Genomic DNA, 21,401 nt, shown 5'->3' with positions numbered 1-21,401 from the left:
TCTATATAGGGTAAAATCTCTTCTTAGGAGATAGAGACACATCTCTAGATAATAAACAAAATTAACATATTAGTTCCTACTTTTAAGTACTGCCTGTCGGAGACAGTAAGCTAGTTAAAGATTAAGATACTCTTTTACTCCACCCCTAAAAATCTGCGAACCTCCGACTAATATTTAACATATTATAACCTTAATCTACGCTCTCGGCGTTTCTAATCTTTAAACTCCTACGTAGAGCGAACGGCTCTAATTTTGTGTCTAATCCGTATACTAGCCCTTATCTACACGCTATCGCTAATACCGGCAATATCGATAATAGCGACAAACTCGTTAAGTAGTAGCTTCTTAATTAACTAAAGGGCGGCCTATATAGGTTCCCCCTACTACTCTCTTCTCTATATATAATAGTCTATAAACTTATCTACTTTATTCTTAACCTTAGGCTATAAAGAGGGCGGTAATATAGTATTACGAGGGCCTAGAGTTAGAGTAGTAGATAGAGCTAAGTTATAGGTAATTATCGTATTACTACTTAAAGCGTGTTCGCTTTTAACCTTGCGTACGTTATTAATGCCTCCCTTACTAGTAAAACTACGCTCTTTTATAAGGACGAGGTTACGGATAATAGCACTACCTAGATCCTCTATAGTAAGCCGCCCTTCTATAATACCCTTCTACTACGCTATAAGTTAAGGCTTATATATAGGGAAATGCGTAGTAGGATAGTTACGAGCGTCTAAAGGAATAAAACAGTTATAACCGTAGTTCCTATAGTTGCGGTTCTTATACGTCTACCGGCTAGTAATTGCCTCTAAGTAATTACTATTAACACGCATGCCCTCTTAATTCTGCGATAGGCTAGTAAGCTATATTATAGTAGCCGTCCGTTAAGTAGCTAGAGCTAGTATTAAAGAAACAACTATAGTAGGCTCTAGTTTAATATCTACGGTAACTCTAAGCTCTATTCTATTCGCCCTATAAAACAACTCTAACTACTAGATAATACTATACTAGCTACGCTTATCCTTCTAGGTAATCTTTGCTATATTACTAGTAGCGAGTCCTTAATAGGCGGCCGTAAGTTTACCGCCCTTTAAAACGCCCTTTATATCGATAATGCTCTCGTTAATCTACTTACTAACTCTCGTAGTTAAGTCCTTATTACTAGTTATAATCTACGTGTTATTAATACTCTCTTTCCCTCGGCGATAATATAGGCTAATTCGATATTAGAACGGCGCCGGCTCCTTATCTTCTAAGCTGTCTAAAGATATAAATAATAATATAGAACGCYRCTACTATAAGGGTTRCGCTAAGGGCGGTAGCAYRGTTTAGCTCTTACGCGRTACTATCGTTTTCTTCTTCTTCTTCTTCGGCGGCTCCTTCTTACTAAYACTAATACTAGCGACACTAGCCGTCCGTTTTAGCTTCCTTAGATTACTAAAGTAAGGCAGGCCCTCTACCGCTAACCTCTAGTTTAGAGCCGTAGTATTACGCTTATCCTTATTACGCTAATACACCTTATATTAACGCTTCCGCTACTTCTTAATAGATGTCTAGTAAAGCTTAGCTTCTATAGTAATAGCCTATTCCGCCTCTATAGTAGTAATATAGTACCGCTTTATAGTTCTATTACTTCTATCTCGCTAATAGACGAGGCTAGTAACTCGCTCTAAGAGCTCTTAAATTAACATCCTTATAGGCTTATCTACTACTTCTACCTTATCCTTATCCTCCGCGCCCTCTATAGCCTCTATATCCTTCGAAGTTTCTATATCCTCTACGATATCGTCTAGTTCTACGGACTATACCGCTACTAGTTCCGCCTCCTTTCTTCGCGACGGCTTAAGGGCTCTAATAGTAGCGTTATAAGCCCTCCGAGAGCTAGCGCGCTATAAACGGCGAGGGTTGTCTATAGTTAGTAGCGATAAGGGCAATTAGAACGCGAGAGGTTTATTTTCGGTGTTTACGTAATTGCTATTATTCGGAACCTCTATAATAGCCTCTATGTTAAAAACGATAATAACACCTTCTAAGAAGCCTTAGCAACAACACGACAGTTATATCGTCCTAATTAAGACGGTTAGGGATAGTGGAGGGCGCTATAGGCCAATTTACTACTAGAGGGCCCTCGAGCTTCCCCGCGGAGGAGAGCCCGAGGGGTAGTGCACGTGTTAATCAAACCATTCTAGTGACAAGGAGACCGACCCGCTTCAATTTCATCTGCCCTCGGTCACTTCACAGAATCGCCTCCATCTCACCGTGTCATCCCCATCCAAAGTTCCAATAAACATGGTCAAAGAGTCCCTCTCCAGCGCTCAGTGCCGGCAGTCATTCTGGAAATGACAGAAAACTCGTGGCGGCTCGCGGCGACAAGAGRACTTGCACTACTTGGAAACGCTGGACACAAAGACCCGCGTTCACTCACGTCGCTACGATGGCAGCAGATGCAAGGCCCAAAATTTGGACGCTTGGTCGTTGACGAAGCTAATGTAAGAAGATGTTCCACAGCAACTCGAAGTCGTGCGAGGACTGCAACCCATGCATTTCCTCTCTGGACTGGGCGGCCGCGACAGGATATCTCGAAGCAGGCTTTGCATTGCCGGAGCCTATTCACAGAAAGTCTGCCGACATATCTTGTGCCTCCTGCCGTCTTTGTTAGCCTGCTCCTCACACTATGGACCTACAAGTGCCTGATGACGATTCTCTTCCAAGACAAAATCATCTACATGCCGTACATTGGTCGCTCGGAGAACATGTACGATTACGCGACAGCTTGTCGTCCTGTAGAGTGGCAGGAGACGCACATTAAATCATTGGATGGAACCGACATCGCTCTGTGTGTCGGCAGTCTTTCACCCAAGGCATCAAGGCCATCTCGTCACCTTGTCATTTGCTACTTCCAGGGCAATGGCAGCTCTCCGCCCCCTAGGTTACCAATGTTGTCGAACGTGCTCAAGTCTATCGAGACTCAGATGCCCACGTCGAATGTGCATTTTACCATTGTAGCCCTCGCCTATCGCGGCTACTGGACGTCTTCTGGCCGCTCGTCGCAGCCAGGCATCGAGAAGGACGCTCAGGCTCTGCTTCGATGGGTTAACAACACTTATGATGATCCAAATGTACAGCTCGGGCTCATCCTTTGGGGACAAAGCATTGGAGCGGGAGTCGCTTCTACGGCAGCCGCAGAATATATACGAGATTCGAATCTTCCTTGCAAAGCGCCAATATCAGGCCTTATTCTGGAAACCCCGTTCTCCAGCATAAAGAGTATGTTGATTGCGCTCTATCCACAGAGGTGGCTTCCTTATCGATATCTTTGGCCTTTTCTTTGGAACTTTTGGGACAGCGAACTTGCGTTACGGAAGATCGCAGAAGCTGAACACCAGTTCAAAGTATTTTTGATGTCCGCGACGAGGGACGAGGTGGTTCCACCTGGAGAGGCTGATAAATTGGAGCGGCTGTGCAAAGAGCTGGGACTTGAGATGGAGCGCAAGGACATCATTGGAGCGCTGCATACAGAAGCGAGCACGCGTAGGGAAGGCCAGAACGCCATTGCTCGCTTTGCTATTGAGGTAGCAAGCGGTGGCAAAGGAGATGAAAGGTTCGTACATGGAAGAGACTCATACGGGCTCCATAGGAGAAAAATGATGTAAACCGCACTGCGCATTGCACACCCCAACGCCACGCTTAAAACTCGTCAAGATCTTACAACCCTCTGAAAACATTTCCACTCGCACTTCTCCTCCCCTTATCACCGCCCTCCTTCTTTCCTCTGCCCACCTTCCTCCCGTTATCACCCTCCTCGGCTTGTCTCCTGCCCGGCTGCTTCTGCTTCTGCGGCGCAAATGTAATCTGCTTCTCTCCGAAAGGCTTGTCCGCCCCCTGATCCCGGCCAAATCCTCTGTTCGCAGACGGTGCAACGGCTCCTTTCATTTCCCCGAAACTCTTCCCACCCATAGCCCTCTTCGACCCCTTCGTGCCCGCGCTCGAAACCCGCATGTCCGGCATCCTCTGCGAGACCTTCCCAGACTTCTTGTAACTGCTGGAACCAATCTTGCCTTTGGAGTCCTTGAACTCCTCGGGGTTCCGTACATGTCTCTGTCGTGTCCGGGGATCGCGATGGGCGTCTGCATCTTCTGAATCTTCTTCATCCTCATCGGAAGAACCCTTGACGTCGTCCAACATCTCGGACTCGACGGCGGTGAGATTCTTACGACCCTTTCCAGTTGCACCTGCAACGGGAACGGTGGAAGGATTGTGCATCGCGAATTCGCGGCTCGTCTCGTCAATTTCGAAGTCTTCGTCGTTGAACAGTCTGCTGGCGAAACGGTCGTCCAGTAGAGATTCCTTCTTCGGTTGCTCATCCACTTCTGCTCCCTCGGCATCGCCAGCTTGAGATTCATCACCACCCAATCGCAAGACTCTCTCCGCCTTCTTCCTCTCGTGCGCCTCTGCCTTCGCGGCCAAGGCCTCCGCATACCGCCTATTGACCTTAACGGCGGCGGCCTTCTTCGTACCACGGATCCGGCTCTCTCGTTCCTTATCAATCTTTGCTTGAACCGTCTTTCTCCGCTCATCCTCCGCCAGATGTGGATTGGTGAGCAAGCGGGCCTGCTCGTATAGTTTTTGCGCAACGAAGTATCCATGCATATACGGCCGTAACAAGTTTGTCGTCCCGATAAGATGATCGAGACTGAGTTCGCGGAGTTGTGCCATGTCGAGGAACTTGTAATTGTCATAGACTTCTCCCGCGTTCGCAGTGGTGATGCCAGATTTGTATGCATTAGGATCGGACGCGTCCTCGGCCATTTCCTCGACGAGGTTATCCAAGAAAGCACACCACTTGGGCGCAGGACCCAGTTGGGGAATGAAGAAGGCGTGCTGCTGCATGCCCTCGTTGGCGGTTAAAAGCATGCCGGAAGAAGGCACCCATTCAACGTGATTCAGATCCACTGCGGGTTCGACACCAGTCCAGTAATCTCCCGAGGTGCGATCYCATATCTTGATGCCTTTCTTGTCGGCGGAAAGGAGTTTGTCAGACGCCAGTGGGGAGTCAAGGTATGTCAGGGTCTGGACAGGGTAGTCATAGCCCTGATCGCGTTCCAGGAGAGGAATCGGAGAGCGCATGTCATATGTGCGGATTATGCCCTGGCTGTTACCCGTGGCGAGTTGAAGGCCGGAAAAGTGGAAGTCTAGCGCGGTGATCTCTGGTCGTGTGTCATATGTGTTGTCTGAGGTGGTGGGATTGGGTGCAGACAGAACACTCACTCGATTCCGTGAACGCTGATCCCAGAACTCGACAGTGCCAATTGATGTGCCAAATGCGAGAAGACCGTGACTTTCCTCTGCTATGGCCGCACAATTCACAGCACCAGCATGAATTCCTCCCTGCAACGCTCCACCTCCAAACGAATCCATGTCATCGCCGCCAACTTCCACCTCATAGCCCTTCATGAATCTTCCCACCTCCAAATTCAGCCGAAAGACCTCTCCATTTCCATCTGCATTTACGCCCACCGCGGGTATCAGCGCCTCGGCATTCCTCCTATTATATTTCAAGTCCCGTCCGTATCTCGGTATACGCGTACTGTAATGAAGTCCTCCAGGCGTGTGAAATTCCAGAAACCGGTCGGTCTGAAGATGTAGCGATTTGCTGTAGTCATCGGAGAGCAAAATGAATGTCTCGTTCAGACAGTTTGTGTGGCGGGCGAATGAGAGCGAGAGATGGGGCAGGTAATGCGTGTGAATCTGTGGCTTATACGTTCCTGTGCTCATCACCCATTCTCCATCAGCGCTCACGCGCACACATGAGCTGGCCTCCTCGAATTCGAAGTCCTGCAGCAACTCGATGCGATTCGCATATTCGGCGTCATTTTTGAGTGATCGCTTTCGTTTCCGGGCCAGCCATTCGGGAAGCGGACGAGCAGTTGAGGATCCAGCGATTGTGTACACCGGCACGGCGCTCTGATTTGTGAGCTTCATGGTGGATGTGTGGGAGGTAAATGGAGCAATTCTCGTCGCGAAACTTTCGACATTTCTCCACCGCGATCGGGATCTGCAATCTGATCGGACCTACGGCCGAGCGCCCCACCCAAGCCTTCTCCCGCCCTGCCTCGCTCATCTCCAACCCATCAAAATCTGACCCTCTAGACTTCACCTCATCATCACCAACCAGTAAATCGAGTCCATCATTTCTCTAGCAATGCTTGCGGTCAAGAATGAGTTCTCAAATCTGAGCAATTAGCTAGTCATAGCTACGGACGCACATGGTCAGCTGGAAACGACGTTTTTGGCGAGAAATCGTTTGTAACAACATACAGAAAGCCTCAGCGGACGGAGCGAAGAATATGCTGCCTCCGACATCCTGACGAGAGCTTCCTACCGTTGATCTACACATAGACACCGAGAAAAGATGCACGCAATCGCTGCCTTTTCTAAGTAAGCCGACTGGAGTGCAAAGAATTACTAGGGTACCGAAGGTAAGGGTTGGGGTAGTCTATAAGATCGTTTTGGCTCGCACTCGCCTTTGAGGTTAGTCCGTCCAGTGAGACACCTGGATCAAACTACCAGATTCGACTTAATTGAGGGCTCAGGAATGCGAACAATTCGGCCCGGACCTTCACGCCAACTCTCGTCAAAAGACCCTGGACTGCGATGTCCAGGAATGACGGGACTGCAGGTGGGAAGCGGCTGCACACGAGGGACATCCTTGCGAATGGAGGTGAGACTCGGACCGGAGCTTGATCCGTAGACCGCGCCTTGCTGGGGCTCTCGCAATCGCAGCAGCAGCCCGGCAGGCTATGTCGATATCTTGAGTGCCCTGCTAGGCCAGGTAGTACCTTAGTGAGTCCTGTGGGTTGTTACATCTCTCTGCATCGGTGCCTCAACGTGGATGTTTGTGTATAGACGAGACAAGCGAGCATGCTGCGATGAGCATGGCTGAAGGTATACATGAGACCATGTGGTCGATATCAGGGTTGACGCTGAGGAACCGGAACTCTTGATCTTCGGGGATTCATGTGAAGGGATTCCTGGAGTCCAGGCTACCTAGGGTGCTATGTGGGGCACAATCGCGCGGCACGGCGGCAGCTGCACATTATTAGCGCAAAGGTAAACGCAACAGAGCAAGCTCATCGCAAACACAAGAACGCCGACAACGCCCTCATTGCCGCACTTTTACCCTACATATGCACACGGGCTCGAGCTCCACAATCTCGTGCTTCTCCTTTCGCGTGATCGCATTTGATCCGTCCCCTCCCATGCTCCCACGCACCCATGGCGCGATCCGGCCGCGATTTCATCATCTAAACATACCTTGATCGACTGGCGTAGCGAGAGCATGGATTTTATCAACGGCTGCACAACGAATGTGCATCTCCTCGACGGATTTTCGACGACCGCTTTCACTCAATACACGCACATCGCGCCACACAGTAATGTGTACCAGAAAATTAAGGACGCGCAGAGCAAGGTCGTGGAGCTACGGTGGTCGAAAGCTTTGTGCACTCTCGTCGATCAGGACATCTGGGTGTTTGGGGATGGAGAGCATGACCTTGGCAGCAGCTACACCATCGCAAAGACAGGCACAGTGGAAGGGCGTAAAGACGTGACCTGTCTGCTCCTACATGCCATCGAGTCGGCTCTGGCCTTTACACTTGCCCAGAAGGGTCATCTCACACATGTCGCGCCCTGGACATGGTTGTATTGCAGTCGCAGTCTGGAGGACGAGCCGGACATTCTGATGGTCACTTTACGTGTAAAAGACACTCCTAATGGTGCGCTCTACCTTCTCTCAGAGGTTACACCGTCCACTTGGATGCCAAGTGACCAGGCTTCTGACCACGTCAACGAAGACGTCTTGGTCGCACCACATGGAAAGATTGCCGTGATAGCAGCCGAGGACGCGACAGGCGTGACTGCGGATGTGCAGTGGAAGGAGTCTGTGACAGACRCTCTCAAGTTGGACGGCATAGCTCTGGATGAGGACGCCGAGTGGATCAACGTGGAGTTGTCTGAGGATGGAACTACCTCTATCTTCACATGGCCGAGTGAGCTTTGTCTCCTTCGACAGTCTCTCCCGCTGCCGGCTCAGCTCGCGTGGGCAGATCGGACAGAATGGCAGACATGGACCGACAATGGTCAAGGCAGATTGTACCGTGATCCCCTTGCAGAGGCCGAAGACTGGTTCGCGGGCTTTGCTGAAAGGATTTCACGTGCTGCTGAGGAAGCAGATAAGGAAGCAGCTCACATGGAATCCAACGGACCTTCTAGTTTTGCCATCGCAAACGATATAAGCATGACGACCTCTCCACCTTTCATGCAGCGCACGGTCGACCACCAAGTCGCCATGAGCGGGATGTATCCTACTCCTCCCGATGGCCTGGCGCAACAAGGGCAGACACAGCTGGGCGCGCAATCAGCCATGAGCGCCGCTACTCCATCAATGGTACCTGTCGGAGATACGGCTGCTGCGCCCGAGATTATCAACGATGCACAGGACCACGGCGATGATGCGTTGGGGCTAGGTTCTTACTCCATGGACGAGGTCGAGGAGGATCTGTTCGGAGACGTGGGCGGGGAAATGTTCGAAGAGAATGAGGTTGGGGATGCAGATTTTGACTACTTTGATGAACCAGACGATGAGCCCGCCGCCGAAGCCTCGGCGGGGGAAGTAGACACGGAGATGACGGACATGCCCGTTGTGGATAATAGAAGCGACCTTTGCATCGACGATACTGCCGACGGAACTGATGCGGAACCTGTTGATTTGCACCGAAAGTCAGGACCTGTGCTTCAGCCAGTATCCTCACCACCCTCAGCTGCGTTGTCCTCAAGACTCGCGACTGATCCCAAGGTTGACGAGCAAGCATCGGAGATCAAGAGACGGCCTCTGAGTCCGTTCGGTATTCGAGAACGTCTGCTACCACCACCAGTACCGGCCAGTGTTGCACACGGTAGCGACACGTCAAAGCAACTCAGAAGGAGCAGCAGTTTCGCCCCCATCATCTTTCGTGATGGCGTGGATCTGGCCGCGAAATATGCGAGCGTAGATGTCGGACCAGATTTCGTTGGCAATGTCTCGGCGTCGGAACCAAGTATCGCTCTACCACCTTTCAGGACAGCTGACCAAAGCGACGATGACTCGGACGAATCCGAGTCGGCGGCCTCTGAAACTGATGATGGCGAACTGCCGCCGAGACTCCCTTGGGAAGCCACAAAGAAGAGAAAGAGAGGTGGACATGTGGTTGACACGGGCTCTGCTGACTTTGGGGGAACTTGGCGTGAGGAGAATACGGGTGTGTATGAGGGTAACGACGACAACGAGCAACAGCGGAGCCTTCGAAGAGCTCTACTGGACCAAGTGCTATGCGCAACACTGCCAAGGAACGAAGAACTTTTCGTCAAGCAAGCGTCACCGGCCATCAAACAATCAAAAGAGGAGGATGGAGAATTGCCCAGCCTGGAAGAGCTCTACGATCTGGAGAAGGAGGATTTGATCTATATCGCACAGCTCGTCAGCGAGCAATCCGCCACATGTCTCGCGACCCGTCCGTCGCCCAGCTCTCGTCATAGTCGCAGCGCCTTTACGGCCACCTTGCTGATCAAAGCACTGGCCGACCTCCTTTCTTCTCCTTTCGAAATATGCGACGTCTCCCGCCTCGCCCTAACCCGTGATCCAGCTCCGCAACCACGGGCAATTCCACGAGCTCCTGTACCTCCCCGATCGGGCCCGGACATACCAGACATCTTTTCTCTTCCTGCTCCCTTTGTCCGCATACAGCGCAACAACGACAAATGGGAGATGTTGCCGCCAGCGCTTTCGTTCTGGGAACCGAATGGTCTTGCAGCAGCTTCCGGACCAAAGCACGTGAGAGCTAGGGCTATTTTCCCCAGCAATAGCGATTTGAAAGATGCGACTCGTGGTTTTATGGAAGCTCTAGGTCGAGCTTACGAGGGATGTAAGCTGGGGACGCATTCATATGCGACTTATGACAATGGCGAGTTTGATGGTGGAGCTCTGGTCGAAGAAGAGGGCGAAGAGAGCAGTAAATCGGCGCTTTTGAAAGGATATGCAAAGGCTTGCGCTCGTGTGGGAAGGGAGCTGGCCATCTGGTTCTCCGCATTTGGTTGGCAATCAGGCTGGGATGGGACTTTCGTGGTTTACATGCTCGACCCTTTCACTGGTGAAGGATGGGCCGGAGGAAAGAAGTACATGTGCGCTTGCTTCTGGACGCTTTTCCAGGCATATCTCGACCGACTGAAGCCTGGTAACAAAAGTAGAGGGAATTCTGCTGTGCCCGATGTGGTGCTTCAGGTTATTCCAATTGAGCATGTCGCAAGCATGGATCGATTAATCATCCCTGATCCTCTGATGCTGGCAAGTTTAGCGCGGGAGGTCTATGATCGATGCCCGGCTCCACTATCTGTCGAAGGAGAGGGTGATGGGGAAGCTTCGCCTTCCATACTGCTTGCGCCACCTGTTCCAAAACGAATTGCGTTTCAGCTTCTCGCGGACGTGCCTGCTGAATCGCTGCTGCAGGACGGAAGAGTGCTACATCTGGCGGCCGTGATGAGCGGGGATCGTGAATGGATGAACTGCGTATGGAGTGATGGTCAGGGCCGCAACGTCCTGCAGGAGTCTTTCTGTTTGAGAGGCTTGACGGTCGGCACCGTGGTGAGGCAGGCGTGGGAACGTACATGTGAGTTGATAGGTCGGATGAGAGTAGTTTGGAGGGTCTTTGTGGCACTTGAGGAGGGTGTTTGGAGCGGAGTAGGTTTGGAGAGAGTTTGGAGAGACGTCGTCACGTCGGGAAGAGTCGGGGACATGATCGTTTGTGTTACGCTTGTGAAGACATTCGTAAAGTTGGGTCTCGAGGTGGCTGCGGAACTCGGGTGTGGGGATGGTGTGATGGGGTTGGCGACTCCGGCAAGCACGCCTATTGCTTTTCCTGGAGGGAATGGTGCCACAACTGGCACTAGCTCGCCAAACGTCAGTGCCTCAGACGGCTTCGGGGCGCCACTCACGCCGGCTCCGAGCGAGAGTACGATCAGCGGCGCTGTCGCTGCGATGCAAGTCTTGGAGAACGACCCCGACGCGCATTTGGTGGAGGTGGAGGATGAGAGTTGCGGGATGTTGTTCAAGCCCCAACTCTCGGCGCTGACAGGAATGGACGGTATGGCAAATGGGGCTATTATCCGAAGAGGAAGAGGAGATGCAAGCATGCGTGCCTTGCTGGGTGTGAGTCTCTACTGGACGCTACAGGTGAAATCACAGGGAGGCGGAGCCGTGGAAATCGGTAGCTTGAGGCAGGCAGAGGTGACATTAAGGGAGGTGCTCAGGATGTACAGGGCATTGGGCGTGCTGACTCGAGCGAGAGGATTGTATGAAGGGGAGGGAGGTGTGCAGCCTGTGCATCTGGCTGTCGCGTGTAAGGGAGCAAGGGGCTTGGAAGGGATGATGTCTTAGACGAAATTTTGGGAGACCGCTAATCATGACATTGATCGTCAAGGTATGCTAAGCTGTCGGCATGAGAATGCCCACATGAAGCCCTGTTGTCTCGACTCGAAAGTAGAGGCCACTCGAGTGAACCGTATCGTAAGACTAGTAAGTCCCCGAATGAAACTTTCCAGACTCCCACTTTCCGTCGTCATGTTTAGTGCCTTCACCCTCGTACTTCCCTGGTGCCCACGAGCCGTCATCGAAATGCTTTGACGGGTACTTTCCAGGACTCCATGATCCGTCGTCGAAACTAGTTCCATCGCCTTCATATTTCCCTGGGGCCCACGATCCGTCGTCGAAGCCCGTTCCGTGGCCCTCGTACTTCCCTGGGGCCCACGATCCGTCGTCGGAGCGCTTCAAAGTTGTCGATAGACCGACATCTGGCTGCGCCGTGGGAAGGGCAAGAGTTGCAGCAGCCGCAAAGGCAACAAGTGTGATCGTGTAGCGCATGTTGGAGAGATGGATGTGATTGGTATGGGAAGATGAGTATCGTTTTGTGAGTCTGCGATATTGTCTGTAGGATTTGTTGATGCTGAGATGAGTTGATACGAATTTACAAAAGAATGAGGTCCGACAGAGCATTTATACCTCAAGGTCGTTCGTGTCGCTGTTTTTGTATCACTGGAAGGTGTTCTGTTGGCGACATCGAAGATCGTACGAGGACTGGTAATCGGCAGCCATCGAAAGCTATTTCGAAGCAATCCTTCCGATCATGAGATGGTGTACAAAAGTATCAATACGAAAGTGAGACGGGTGCTTATATTGACGCAGTAGCGGAAGCAGCGAGCAGAGGGCATGGCTAGCACACCATGTATAGCCAGACCTTGGCCGAAGTCAGCAGTACTGTGGCCTTTTGCCGCTTTGGAGAGGGTGCAAGGGAAGCTCAAAGGAGCATCGCCTTTGCACGATGTCAGCCGGGCGAGGTTCCTGCACTTCCCTAGCTGGTGCGGTGGAGGCGCAGCGCGTAATCATATGCCACAATGCTTACGGCCTAGTCACTCCACAATGTCCCAAGGCCTCACTCTCTGCAGGCTCGACGATTCTAGGCCTGCTAGATCCTTGCCACCAGCAGAGTGGCCCGTTGGTCAATCGAGAGAGCAGTTCAGGGCGCGAWTTTTGTTGATAGTTTCTCATATCGACAGCTCTACTAGGGAGTATTGTCACCGACCCAAGCTTTCATATGTCGAGCGTCGACCAAGTGTTGTGAAAGACCCCAGCCCAGGGTAATGATGGCTCAGGCTGCTTAATCATTTATTCGAGAGCCGCCCAAGCACCATCGTGGCAGCGCGTGTATTGTCACGCCCTGTCTCCATGTACGTTCCTCATACTCAGCACTTCAGCCCATAAGCTGTGATCGCACGCAGAGCGCCGATATGAGTGTTGTCGCGTGAAAAGCGGTGCCGCAGTCTTCTTGTCATCGAGTCCAGTGTGGTCTCTTAGTGATAGTCTGCTTGAGCCCTCTCTGCTTGAGCACTCCCTGTCAGTAGAGTTGCTCGTTGACAGATGCACAGCCGTGTCAACGACGAAAACCTCGCAGCTATGCGTGTGCGTCTGTGCTCGGGTCCTCTATTAACGGAGGGAACTGATGCCGGATCATGAAGTTCCTCGCTTTGAAGATCTTGTCGATGTGATTGTTCTGGAAAGTGCTGTTGGAAAGTGACTCTTGTCATGCACGCAGGTCCAGCCTGAAGCAGCTCGAAGTGAGGAAAGACCGGGCGTTGATGTAATGAAAATGAGATGAGGAAGAGCTTGTCATACTTCCTGGGCCATATATATCACATGCATAATTCACATGCATCAGACCTGGATGGTGGTGGAGAGTGAAGTTGCTTCACAGAGAGGAGTGAAAAGAACGCTAGTTACTAATTCGGCGGGCTCCGCGGAGTATATAAAGCGACCCGCGAACCTGAACCGAACACCTACCCCAGGCGATATTATCTGGCCGCCAACAAGACCACGCCGACACCAGACACACATGCCAGGGTTGGCAGTAATCATAGCACAGGAGATTAGCAACAGTTTGAACACGCACAGTCCCCATCCGACCCCGCGCAAGAGCTGCAACACCAGAGCCCAGCGCGCACGCGAGCCGTGGTAGTGGCACAACGAGGAGAGGGGGGCGACATCTTGCACTTCACAGGCCGTTGTTCATCGATCCGCCCCAGACTCAGACCTACCGTCTCTCTCCGCACACGGCCAAGGAAGCATCATGACGAATCAGCTTGTGGTAGGTACCTGCAGCGACGCRGACAGGCCTTCGGGCAAGGAGACAAGCAGGGCAACGTGCATGCGCTGACATGGAGACCATAGGGCGACGTCTACGCCAAGATCATCKAGGATGTGTGCGCCGCGTCGGCGGAGGCCTTCGAGGAGAACGGTGTGGGCTCGACAACGCTCCAGGAGTTGCAGCAGGTGCGTACCCGTGGTGTCTCTCTCGTCGCACTTTCCATCAATTTTTCATCGCCTGTCCATTCTACATTGCATTTTTTGGGGGCATACAAGAGCATGCAGCATTTCCAGAAAGAATGGTAGAGTGAGGCCAGGTTTCGTGCTCACCACCAAATTGCTGGCTGCGGGCGCAGGCGCAGGCTGGAAAAGCGGACGGCGGGCGAATGCGGGGGCTTTAGGACTGCGTGGTCTCAGGGCCTCTGCTCTTTGACCTGGCAGTTTTATACGCCGTGACTCCGCTAAGCCCCGCCCGCGACGCGCCTTTCCGTTTTCGGCAAATCACGTGGAGTTCATGATGACTGCATAACGATGTATGTGCTACACCACATGCTGACACACCCAAACAGGAATGGCAAGTGAAGCTATCGCAACGCGGCGTCGCTCAGATGCCATGGGATCCTAAGCCTCAACCGCCGGCTGCACCTCAGCAGCCTCAAGCACCCATCTCTTCCATTCCAAACGGATTGCCTCAGCAGTCGTACCAACAGTACAACGGGCATCAAGCAAACGTGCAGAATGGAGGAGGCTCGAGGGTTAAGACTGAGTCTAGCAACGAGACCCAATACCATGGTCTTCCTAACACAGGCTACCCACCAAATGCAGAAGGTGGAATTGTCCGCGCCCAGCATCTGATCCAGCAGCAGTACGGCCCCAATGCGAGCGCATCGCTCAACTCCATGCAGCAGCAGCGGGGCGGCCTTGCTCTCCCTGGCCAACAGCCCCGGCCACAAGGTCTCCAACTACCAGCTGGTACCACACAAGCAGCACAGCAGCACGCCATTCAAAACTCTCAGAGCTTTCAGCGGCAGCAGCAGCATGCGATGCAACAGCAGCAGTTACATCAGCAGCAACAGCAGCAGCAATCTCAACCTCGCATCAAGGTCGAGAGCGACAATGCTCAGACACAGCAAGGTAACTACCAGCAGCGGCCTCATCCATCATACCAGAACGACGGGGCAGACGAGGGCTTGGAGGAATGGCGCGCCATGCTTGCGGAAAGACGGGCGATCAGCGCTGAGCAGACTCGGCATGCGGATCGGCTCATGCGCGACCAAGTGTTGAGAATGTCAGAGAGTCTTCAAAGCGGCCTCATGGTTTCACTCGAAGAGCAGATATCGCATCCTGATAATGTGAAGCGCCGCGCTGAGTCACGGAAGACGAAGCCATATTCAGGTGCCCCTCATTCTGACGGCGCTCCATCGATTCCGCAGTACGATGGAGGTGATGATGACGATGAAAAGGCCAATGTCAAGGATGAAGACGACGCAGACGCCATCAATTCCGACCTCGACGATTCGGATGACGATAATAACAACGCCATGGGTGAGGATGACGATGAGCACATGGACAACATCTTGTGCACTTATGACAAAGTTCAACGCGTGAAGAACAAGTGGAAGTGTACACTGAAGGACGGCGTTATGAGTGTGGGTGGCAAGGAGTGGGTGTTCCATAAGGGCATGGGCGAGTTCGAATGGTGAGAAGACGAGGGAAGAAACGGCCGACTCCACAAAGTAAAAGCGGAGGACAACCTAAGGTGAGGACCAGCATACTGCCATGACCAGTAGCGGCGAAACGAAGCAACCACAATTAGCATGGCAATGGTTAATGATATCACAACGGAAAAGGGGAAATTATGGATGCATCGGTTGGCTGGTTGGATAGAGAGCTTTCATCAAATTGACAGACATTTCACGTTCATTCAATCTATTTCGTTGCTGAAGCGATTGTTGTGTATCTCACTTCCAAACCGTCAGAAAATAAACAAACATCGCTCGCTCGCTTTGCTATACAATCCAATGCAAATCATCTCACCGACACTCCGGCGATCGCGCCATGCCTCCCATTAGCAACACTTCCCTCCTCCGCCACTGCTGCTCCCGGGTCTGTCCACCCTAAACACTGATCCCCAACCACTCTTCCGCCCTCTTCTCCGCCTGGTCGATCCTCCATAGCCATCACTGGTCAGTCCGCCGGCACTCTTAATGCTGCTCGTGCCATCCTCATAGTAGTTGGAATCTCCATACTGGATTCCACTCATGGGGTCGCCAGGATCAACTTCTCCAAGCTCAATCTTGGTGAGAATTATTCTAGCAAGCTTGTTGAAGACTTCCTCAACACCCTCCCCTGATAGAGCAGAGACCTCCATCGCTGCAGAAATCCGATTTTGACTTGCCCAGCTCGTAGCTAGACCTTCACTCACAGCCCTGCCCTGTGTCGGCATGGTTGCGTGCAACTGTGAGCCAAGAGTCGGTCCTCTGGGTAGACTCCCCATGATACTGTCCATATCGTCATCCATTAGATTCTCACCTCGCTGCTGTTCCTTCGCCAGGTTCGAAGTCTGTGGGTCCACCAAATCCACTTTATTTCCCACGCATACCACGCTCATCTGCGGACTCGCCAGCGCTCGCGCATCGCCCAGAAAAGTCCCCAAATCAGCAAACGTCCTCTGATTGCAGATGTCGTAAACCAGAATCGCACCGGCCGCGCCACGGTAATAGCTCCTGCTCACAGATCTAAAGCGCTCCGTCCCTGCTGTATCCCAGAGCTGAAGTTTGATCCTCCTTCGTTGCTGTCCAGGGCTTCCCACTTTTACAATCTTGGAAGCGAACTCGACGCCTATGGTTTGCGAAGACAATACGCGCCAGTCGCCTTTGACGAAGCGGTGTAGCAGACATGACTTGCCGCATCCTGATGGACCGAGCAGGATAATTTTGGCGAGGTAGTCGTACATGGAGCCCATCTCCTGGCCATGGTCGGCATCGCGGATGCTGTTGTTACCGCGAACGGTGGATGTCGTGCTGGAGGCGGTGGACTTGGCGCGTTGGCGTGGCATGGTGGAGGATGTACTGTGGCGCCTTTGGGTGTCTGCTGAAAGACGACACGCTGATCAAATTGTCATGGCTGTTGTGTGCTGTGTACTGTTCGCCGTTCTACGAGATAAGATAGCGAGCAAAGGTCTACAAAGAGCTAGAGCTGGGTTGTCACAAGCAACCAGCTTGKTTTCATGACAAGCACGTGAAGACGGAAAAACGCCTGACTCAGACAAGTGTGGCGGACGATATGTAATGATGCTTCTTATCTATTAAATTTCTCCTTTTACCCCTCTACGCGAATAAACAAATGCTAATGCTCCATCCTGGGTATCAATCAATCGCTAAATACAAATGAGACCCCACGCGTATGCCTTTTCCGCTCGATGATTTCCATCTCATTATATCGACAAGACAGGCAGCTCTGCTTCCGCCTTTTGGTCCATTTTCATGCCCATCGTCATTCCATCTCGAGGCCTTGGACTTCCCACACTCTTCCCACTCGCACTGATTATGCTGAGCTTCCTTGTGACCTGGTTGATGGTCTCCTGTGGCTCGTCGGAAACCGAAATATGCTTCCATCTTCGAATGTCGCCATCCTTTGCGAGTATTTCCCGGTCATCCTCGCCCGCAACTTCGACTCCGCACTCACGGAGGACTTGAACCATGGCTCGGACGTTGAGCTCGAGGATTCGCTCGGGTTCCTCCGCCTTGGTGATGCGCTTTGAAAGCCAGGGGAATAGCAGTCCAAAGTCAGACTGATTGAAGTGCTGGGACTTTTGGATCACCCAAGTGTGTGGTCCTTCGGTTCGCGCTGGTCTGGCCTCATAACCATGCGTGGTGCTCGTAACACGACCCCTGTGAGATGACGAGCCACCGTTGCTAGGAGTGGTGAGTCCGCTAGCTCGACTTCGCTGACGTGTCAAGCTTCTCAACGCGCTGCGAGAAAGCTCCGATGCATATCCAGAATCCTTGGAGGGAGATTCTTCTCGGAGGCGTGCCCAGTTGGGAAGCAGTTTGCCAGGGTCGCGCGACAGGCGAGGCGCGATCGAAGGCCTGCGAGATAGAGATGGAGCTGCTACGGCGTGCTTGTTCAGGTTGAGGTTGTCCTCCCAGTTGTAGAAAGCCTCGGAAAGAACACTCAACACGTTTGCGCCAGAAGGTCCACCCACAGCATACGATGGAAGCGGTTTGTCCCAGAGGAATGCCTGATCTGGAGACTGCAGTGGCAAGCACCACATATCCAAAAGAAGCATTGGGGACTCTTCGGTGATCTGTTGTATAATGGCAGCATCTGAATTGGGAGCAATCAATGCCTTTCCAGAACCCTCAACCGGTCTATCTCGGTGGTAGTAGATGCTCTTCAGCAGCTGTACCGTGGTTGCTGCTCCAAAAGAGTGCCCCGCCCAGGTGACCTTGCCGGCGCGATGAATGTCCAGCATGCCATCGAACTGCCACAGCACCTCGACTCGTTCATTCCTGTTCTTCGACGCGTTGATGTCCAAGTTCTCGATTCGTTGACCTGCGTCGATTTTTATCAATGCTTCATATGCCATGCTGATCTCCCACAGTCGAATGCGCAACTGCTTGTCCCTTCCCTCGTAAACCTCTGCGCTCGGTTCATGGCTAATCTTTACTGGTTCTAGGATCTTCGCCTCTGTAGTCGCCGTTGCACGCACGTATTGGATGGGAGATGAGCCGTCTCTGTGGTCTAGCGCAATTACGATCATRCCATTGCTGGCCAGGTCTCCACAAACATAGCTGTACGCATTCCTGCTGCCCGCCAGACCGTGGCTGAAGAAAGTCACGGGCCATCTTCCATTACTCGTTGGCGGATCTAAGAGCTTAGCATTTCGGTGCGCAGGAAGATTGATCCAGTATAATTGTTGTGGCATGTACGAGATCAGATTGGCGATGCGCGGGTTCTTCACTCCGATGAATTTCGCAAAGGCACTAATCGTTTCGCGTTGCGGTTGCGGTATCCATCGTACAGGTCGATCGGATTGTGACGAGGCTGGTTTCACACACGGATAGAACACTCTGAAGGCGATGGTCGGTTGCGCGCCATCGGGCGCGTCGGAAGGCGAAGGGAGATCGCTGACGGGAATTTCCACGTCGACCGTGCCTACAGAGTACTGCCCGTGATAGTCGGGAAACGAGACGATTGGATTCCAAGACTTGAACCACGACGTCATTGCGGATATCTCTGACTGTTGTCCCGTGTCTGCGTCTACGAAGGTATATCGCTGTGGGTCTGTCTTTTAATGATGCCTCCTGTATCCCCTGAGGACGTGTCAGGTCGTGTGTGGGCGGCAAATTGGTCAATGGAGAGTGTTCGAGGCGCGAGTTGGCAGGGGAGTCGTCTACAGGTGATATCGGGAGGAAGTGAACACGGAAGGAATGGATGTACGATGGTCAACAAAGAGGATCGCGAGAAAAGGATGTAGGATGTTGGGCGCAGATCGAGGTCAGGTACTTCGCCTTATGAAGAAAAAGCTCATGCGACACTGGAGGCGCTAAGTTAGGTAGTCCGGATGTTCGGGATGATGCAGCAGCGGCGAGTTGCCAGATCGAGGCCGATCTCCTCGAAAAAATCAGTCTCTGGGGTGAGGTAGCGTACCTCAACTTGGCCGCAGCTGAGAACAGGCTTTGACACTCCAAGGGGCCAGGGTAGGACTTGACAAAGAGATTCGTGTTGGATGCGAGTCGCGACAACGTTTCGTGTTTCGTGTTCTGCGCGAGGCTGAGCATCCGCTAGAAAGTCAAAAGAAAAAAAAAAAACGCGGCCACGCCTTCGCTGACCTTGCTCACCAGCGCGCTGTGCCATACTGCGCTGTAAGCAACCGAGCAAGAAGCCGGTGGTATCATCAAGATGTTGACAAGACATTTAAGATGCAAGAAAGATCAGGCGACGCCACGACAACTCAGCACAATGAGCATCTCGAGAGCATTCATCGCATTATTGGGCTGCATCACAGCGACCGGCTGCTGGCCCAACGCGTGAATGACTACGAAGCGCAATTTGGCAACAAATGCAGTTGCAGGCACCAGGTGGCAGGCAGTCGACCTCGCGGGCGTGGCAGATCTGAAGACTGGGATCATGAGCTGTTGTACCACGGACGTGGAAGCCGTGGAAGTTCCCCGCCATCCCTGTATCCTGGACACGATGTACTTGGTGCGGCAATAATAATCCGTGATGGGCAGCTAGGTGGATGGAAGACATGCCGTTCGATGGACTCTAGTAGTCTACTTCATTCATTCCTATCCCGGGGCAGTGTCTTGAACAGGGCGTTATGCCCCACGAAACAGTTGAGGCTTTATGTCATTCTTTCCATATCGAGCACTTACTTTATCTCCTGACGATACAACCACCCGTCTTCCGGATGTGCCGGACCGAACCAAGCTCAGACAGCAGTTTCTTTCCACACGCTCGAAGTATCAACGATGATACTCCGGTTGCATGCTTCCTGGTCGTACAATCACATCCTTGATTCGGTAGTGAGATTGTCCCAATAGTCTCTCAACCACGTTGTTCAGAGAGACACTATGACAGGACGACCGCCGTGTCGCCGCTGGTCAGCCCTGGTCTCACAATATGGTGCCTTCTTAAGCTGTGACTGCTACTCCTCGACAGATCGAAGATCTAGGTACCCGGTGCTGTGCAGAGCATTATAAAGGATCAAGCACTTCACTCAATATCAATACCACCAGATCAGCATTTGACAGCGCCAATTCATCAAGCACAACTCAGGTTCACAGCACAACTCACACAGCGAGACGAATCACAGCAGAGTACCATGTTCGACTTCCGATCCCGCTCATCGAGTCCAAGTTCCGAGAGATCGTCTTCGACTACATCCTCTCAATACCTACCTCAGATTAGCGGCGTCATGAGTTCACCCGACTCGAGCAGGCAGGGACAGCTATTGACGCCGAAATCATCAAGAGATTTCTCTCAAACGACAAACCTCCTGGCAACATCAATTCGTCAAGGCAGCAAAGCATCTGCGACTTGTTTAATGCAGCCCTTCACAGTACTCTCACAAAGGTTAGTTACACTGCGACCTGTTCGTCCAACATTGACAGATGCTGAGACTCCTAAGTTGGTACACGAACTCGCAAGAGCCCGCAGAGGCTGTGCCGCAATGGGTATTGGACGGTGCGCGAATAGCAGACGATTCTCCTCGGTCCAGCATCGACTCTTTTGAATCGAGTGGCATTCAGATATACCTTGAGGAAAGCCCGGCTCCGCCGAGCCGTGGGCCAAGGTCGATTCCAATAGTTTGCAAGGCAATACTGGCGTCCTGGAGACAGGCGAATCGACCTCCGCGATGGAACTACGAGGCCAGCCCAAGGCTAAGTTAGATCCCGCGATACATGTTACCAAAGTCTACATTGCACGACATCGCTGTTCCAATGACGCCGACGTTCGTCCAGAACGTGGATAGTGAACCTCAATGCGGTTTCGCCTCGCCAATATCCAAATGTCGACTCTTTGTAGCATTGGCATGGTTTTGTTCTATTCTGCGCCACAAAGCTTTCTTTGACATCCGATGGTGCATGCACAAAGCATGGCCTACAATGGCTCTCTTTGATATGCCCCTTCAATGTATTTAGCTTCACCAATATTCCCAACT

At 52.1% G+C, this 21,401-nt stretch overlaps 8 protein-coding genes; 4 read left to right on the top strand and 4 right to left on the bottom strand.

The window, feature by feature from the left end:
• Positions 1-2,729: 2,729 nt before the first annotated feature.
• RCC_11023 (related to alpha/beta superfamily hydrolase) lies at positions 2,730-3,656 on the top strand (the record flags this gene model as incomplete). Its single annotated transcript, XM_023776250.1, has 1 exon — positions 2,730-3,656. One exon carries the CDS (start codon positions 2,730-2,732, stop codon positions 3,654-3,656), a length of 927 nt encoding a protein of 308 aa, XP_023632018.1.
• Positions 3,657-3,708: 52 nt separating this feature from the next.
• RCC_11022 (related to WD40 repeat protein) lies at positions 3,709-5,985 on the bottom strand (the record flags this gene model as incomplete). Its single annotated transcript, XM_023776249.1, has 1 exon — positions 3,709-5,985. One exon carries the CDS (start codon positions 5,983-5,985, stop codon positions 3,709-3,711), a length of 2,277 nt encoding a protein of 758 aa, XP_023632017.1.
• Positions 5,986-7,342: 1,357 nt separating this feature from the next.
• RCC_11021 (uncharacterized protein) lies at positions 7,343-11,470 on the top strand (the record flags this gene model as incomplete). The annotated part of the gene is made up of 1 exon (XM_023776248.1): positions 7,343-11,470. The coding sequence occupies one exon, from the start codon at positions 7,343-7,345 to the stop codon at positions 11,468-11,470; it is 4,128 nt and encodes a 1,375-aa protein (XP_023632016.1).
• Positions 11,471-11,605: 135 nt separating this feature from the next.
• RCC_11020 (uncharacterized protein) lies at positions 11,606-11,953 on the bottom strand (the record flags this gene model as incomplete). The annotated part of the gene is made up of 1 exon (XM_023776247.1): positions 11,606-11,953. The coding sequence occupies one exon, from the start codon at positions 11,951-11,953 to the stop codon at positions 11,606-11,608; it is 348 nt and encodes a 115-aa protein (XP_023632015.1).
• Positions 11,954-13,712: 1,759 nt separating this feature from the next.
• RCC_11019 (uncharacterized protein) lies at positions 13,713-15,432 on the top strand (the record flags this gene model as incomplete). XM_023776246.1 has 3 exons in its annotated part: positions 13,713-13,730; positions 13,814-13,915; positions 14,299-15,432. 3 exons carry the CDS (start codon positions 13,713-13,715, stop codon positions 15,430-15,432), a joined length of 1,254 nt encoding a protein of 417 aa, XP_023632014.1.
• Positions 15,433-15,797: 365 nt separating this feature from the next.
• Positions 15,798-16,787, bottom strand: RCC_11018 (related to GTPase Rab4, small G protein superfamily; the record flags this gene model as incomplete). Its single annotated transcript, XM_023776245.1, has 1 exon — positions 15,798-16,787. The coding sequence occupies one exon, from the start codon at positions 16,785-16,787 to the stop codon at positions 15,798-15,800; it is 990 nt and encodes a 329-aa protein (XP_023632013.1).
• A 378-nt stretch (positions 16,788-17,165) lies between these two features.
• RCC_11017 (related to acetylhydrolase) lies at positions 17,166-18,959 on the bottom strand (the record flags this gene model as incomplete). Its single annotated transcript, XM_023776244.1, has 1 exon — positions 17,166-18,959. One exon carries the CDS (start codon positions 18,957-18,959, stop codon positions 17,166-17,168), a length of 1,794 nt encoding a protein of 597 aa, XP_023632012.1.
• Positions 18,960-20,783: 1,824 nt separating this feature from the next.
• Positions 20,784-21,129, top strand: RCC_11016 (uncharacterized protein; the record flags this gene model as incomplete). XM_023776243.1 has 2 exons in its annotated part: positions 20,784-20,812; positions 20,868-21,129. The coding sequence occupies 2 exons, from the start codon at positions 20,784-20,786 to the stop codon at positions 21,127-21,129; spliced, it is 291 nt and encodes a 96-aa protein (XP_023632011.1).
• Between the last annotated feature and the right edge of the window lie 272 nt (positions 21,130-21,401).

The sequence above is a fragment of the Ramularia collo-cygni genome (genome assembly GCF_900074925.1).
Source record: "Ramularia collo-cygni strain URUG2 genome assembly, contig: RCC_scaffold26, whole genome shotgun sequence".
Lineage (NCBI taxonomy): Eukaryota > Fungi > Ascomycota > Dothideomycetes > Mycosphaerellales > Mycosphaerellaceae > Ramularia > Ramularia collo-cygni.
This window is presented reverse-complemented; position numbering and strand designations above follow the sequence as displayed.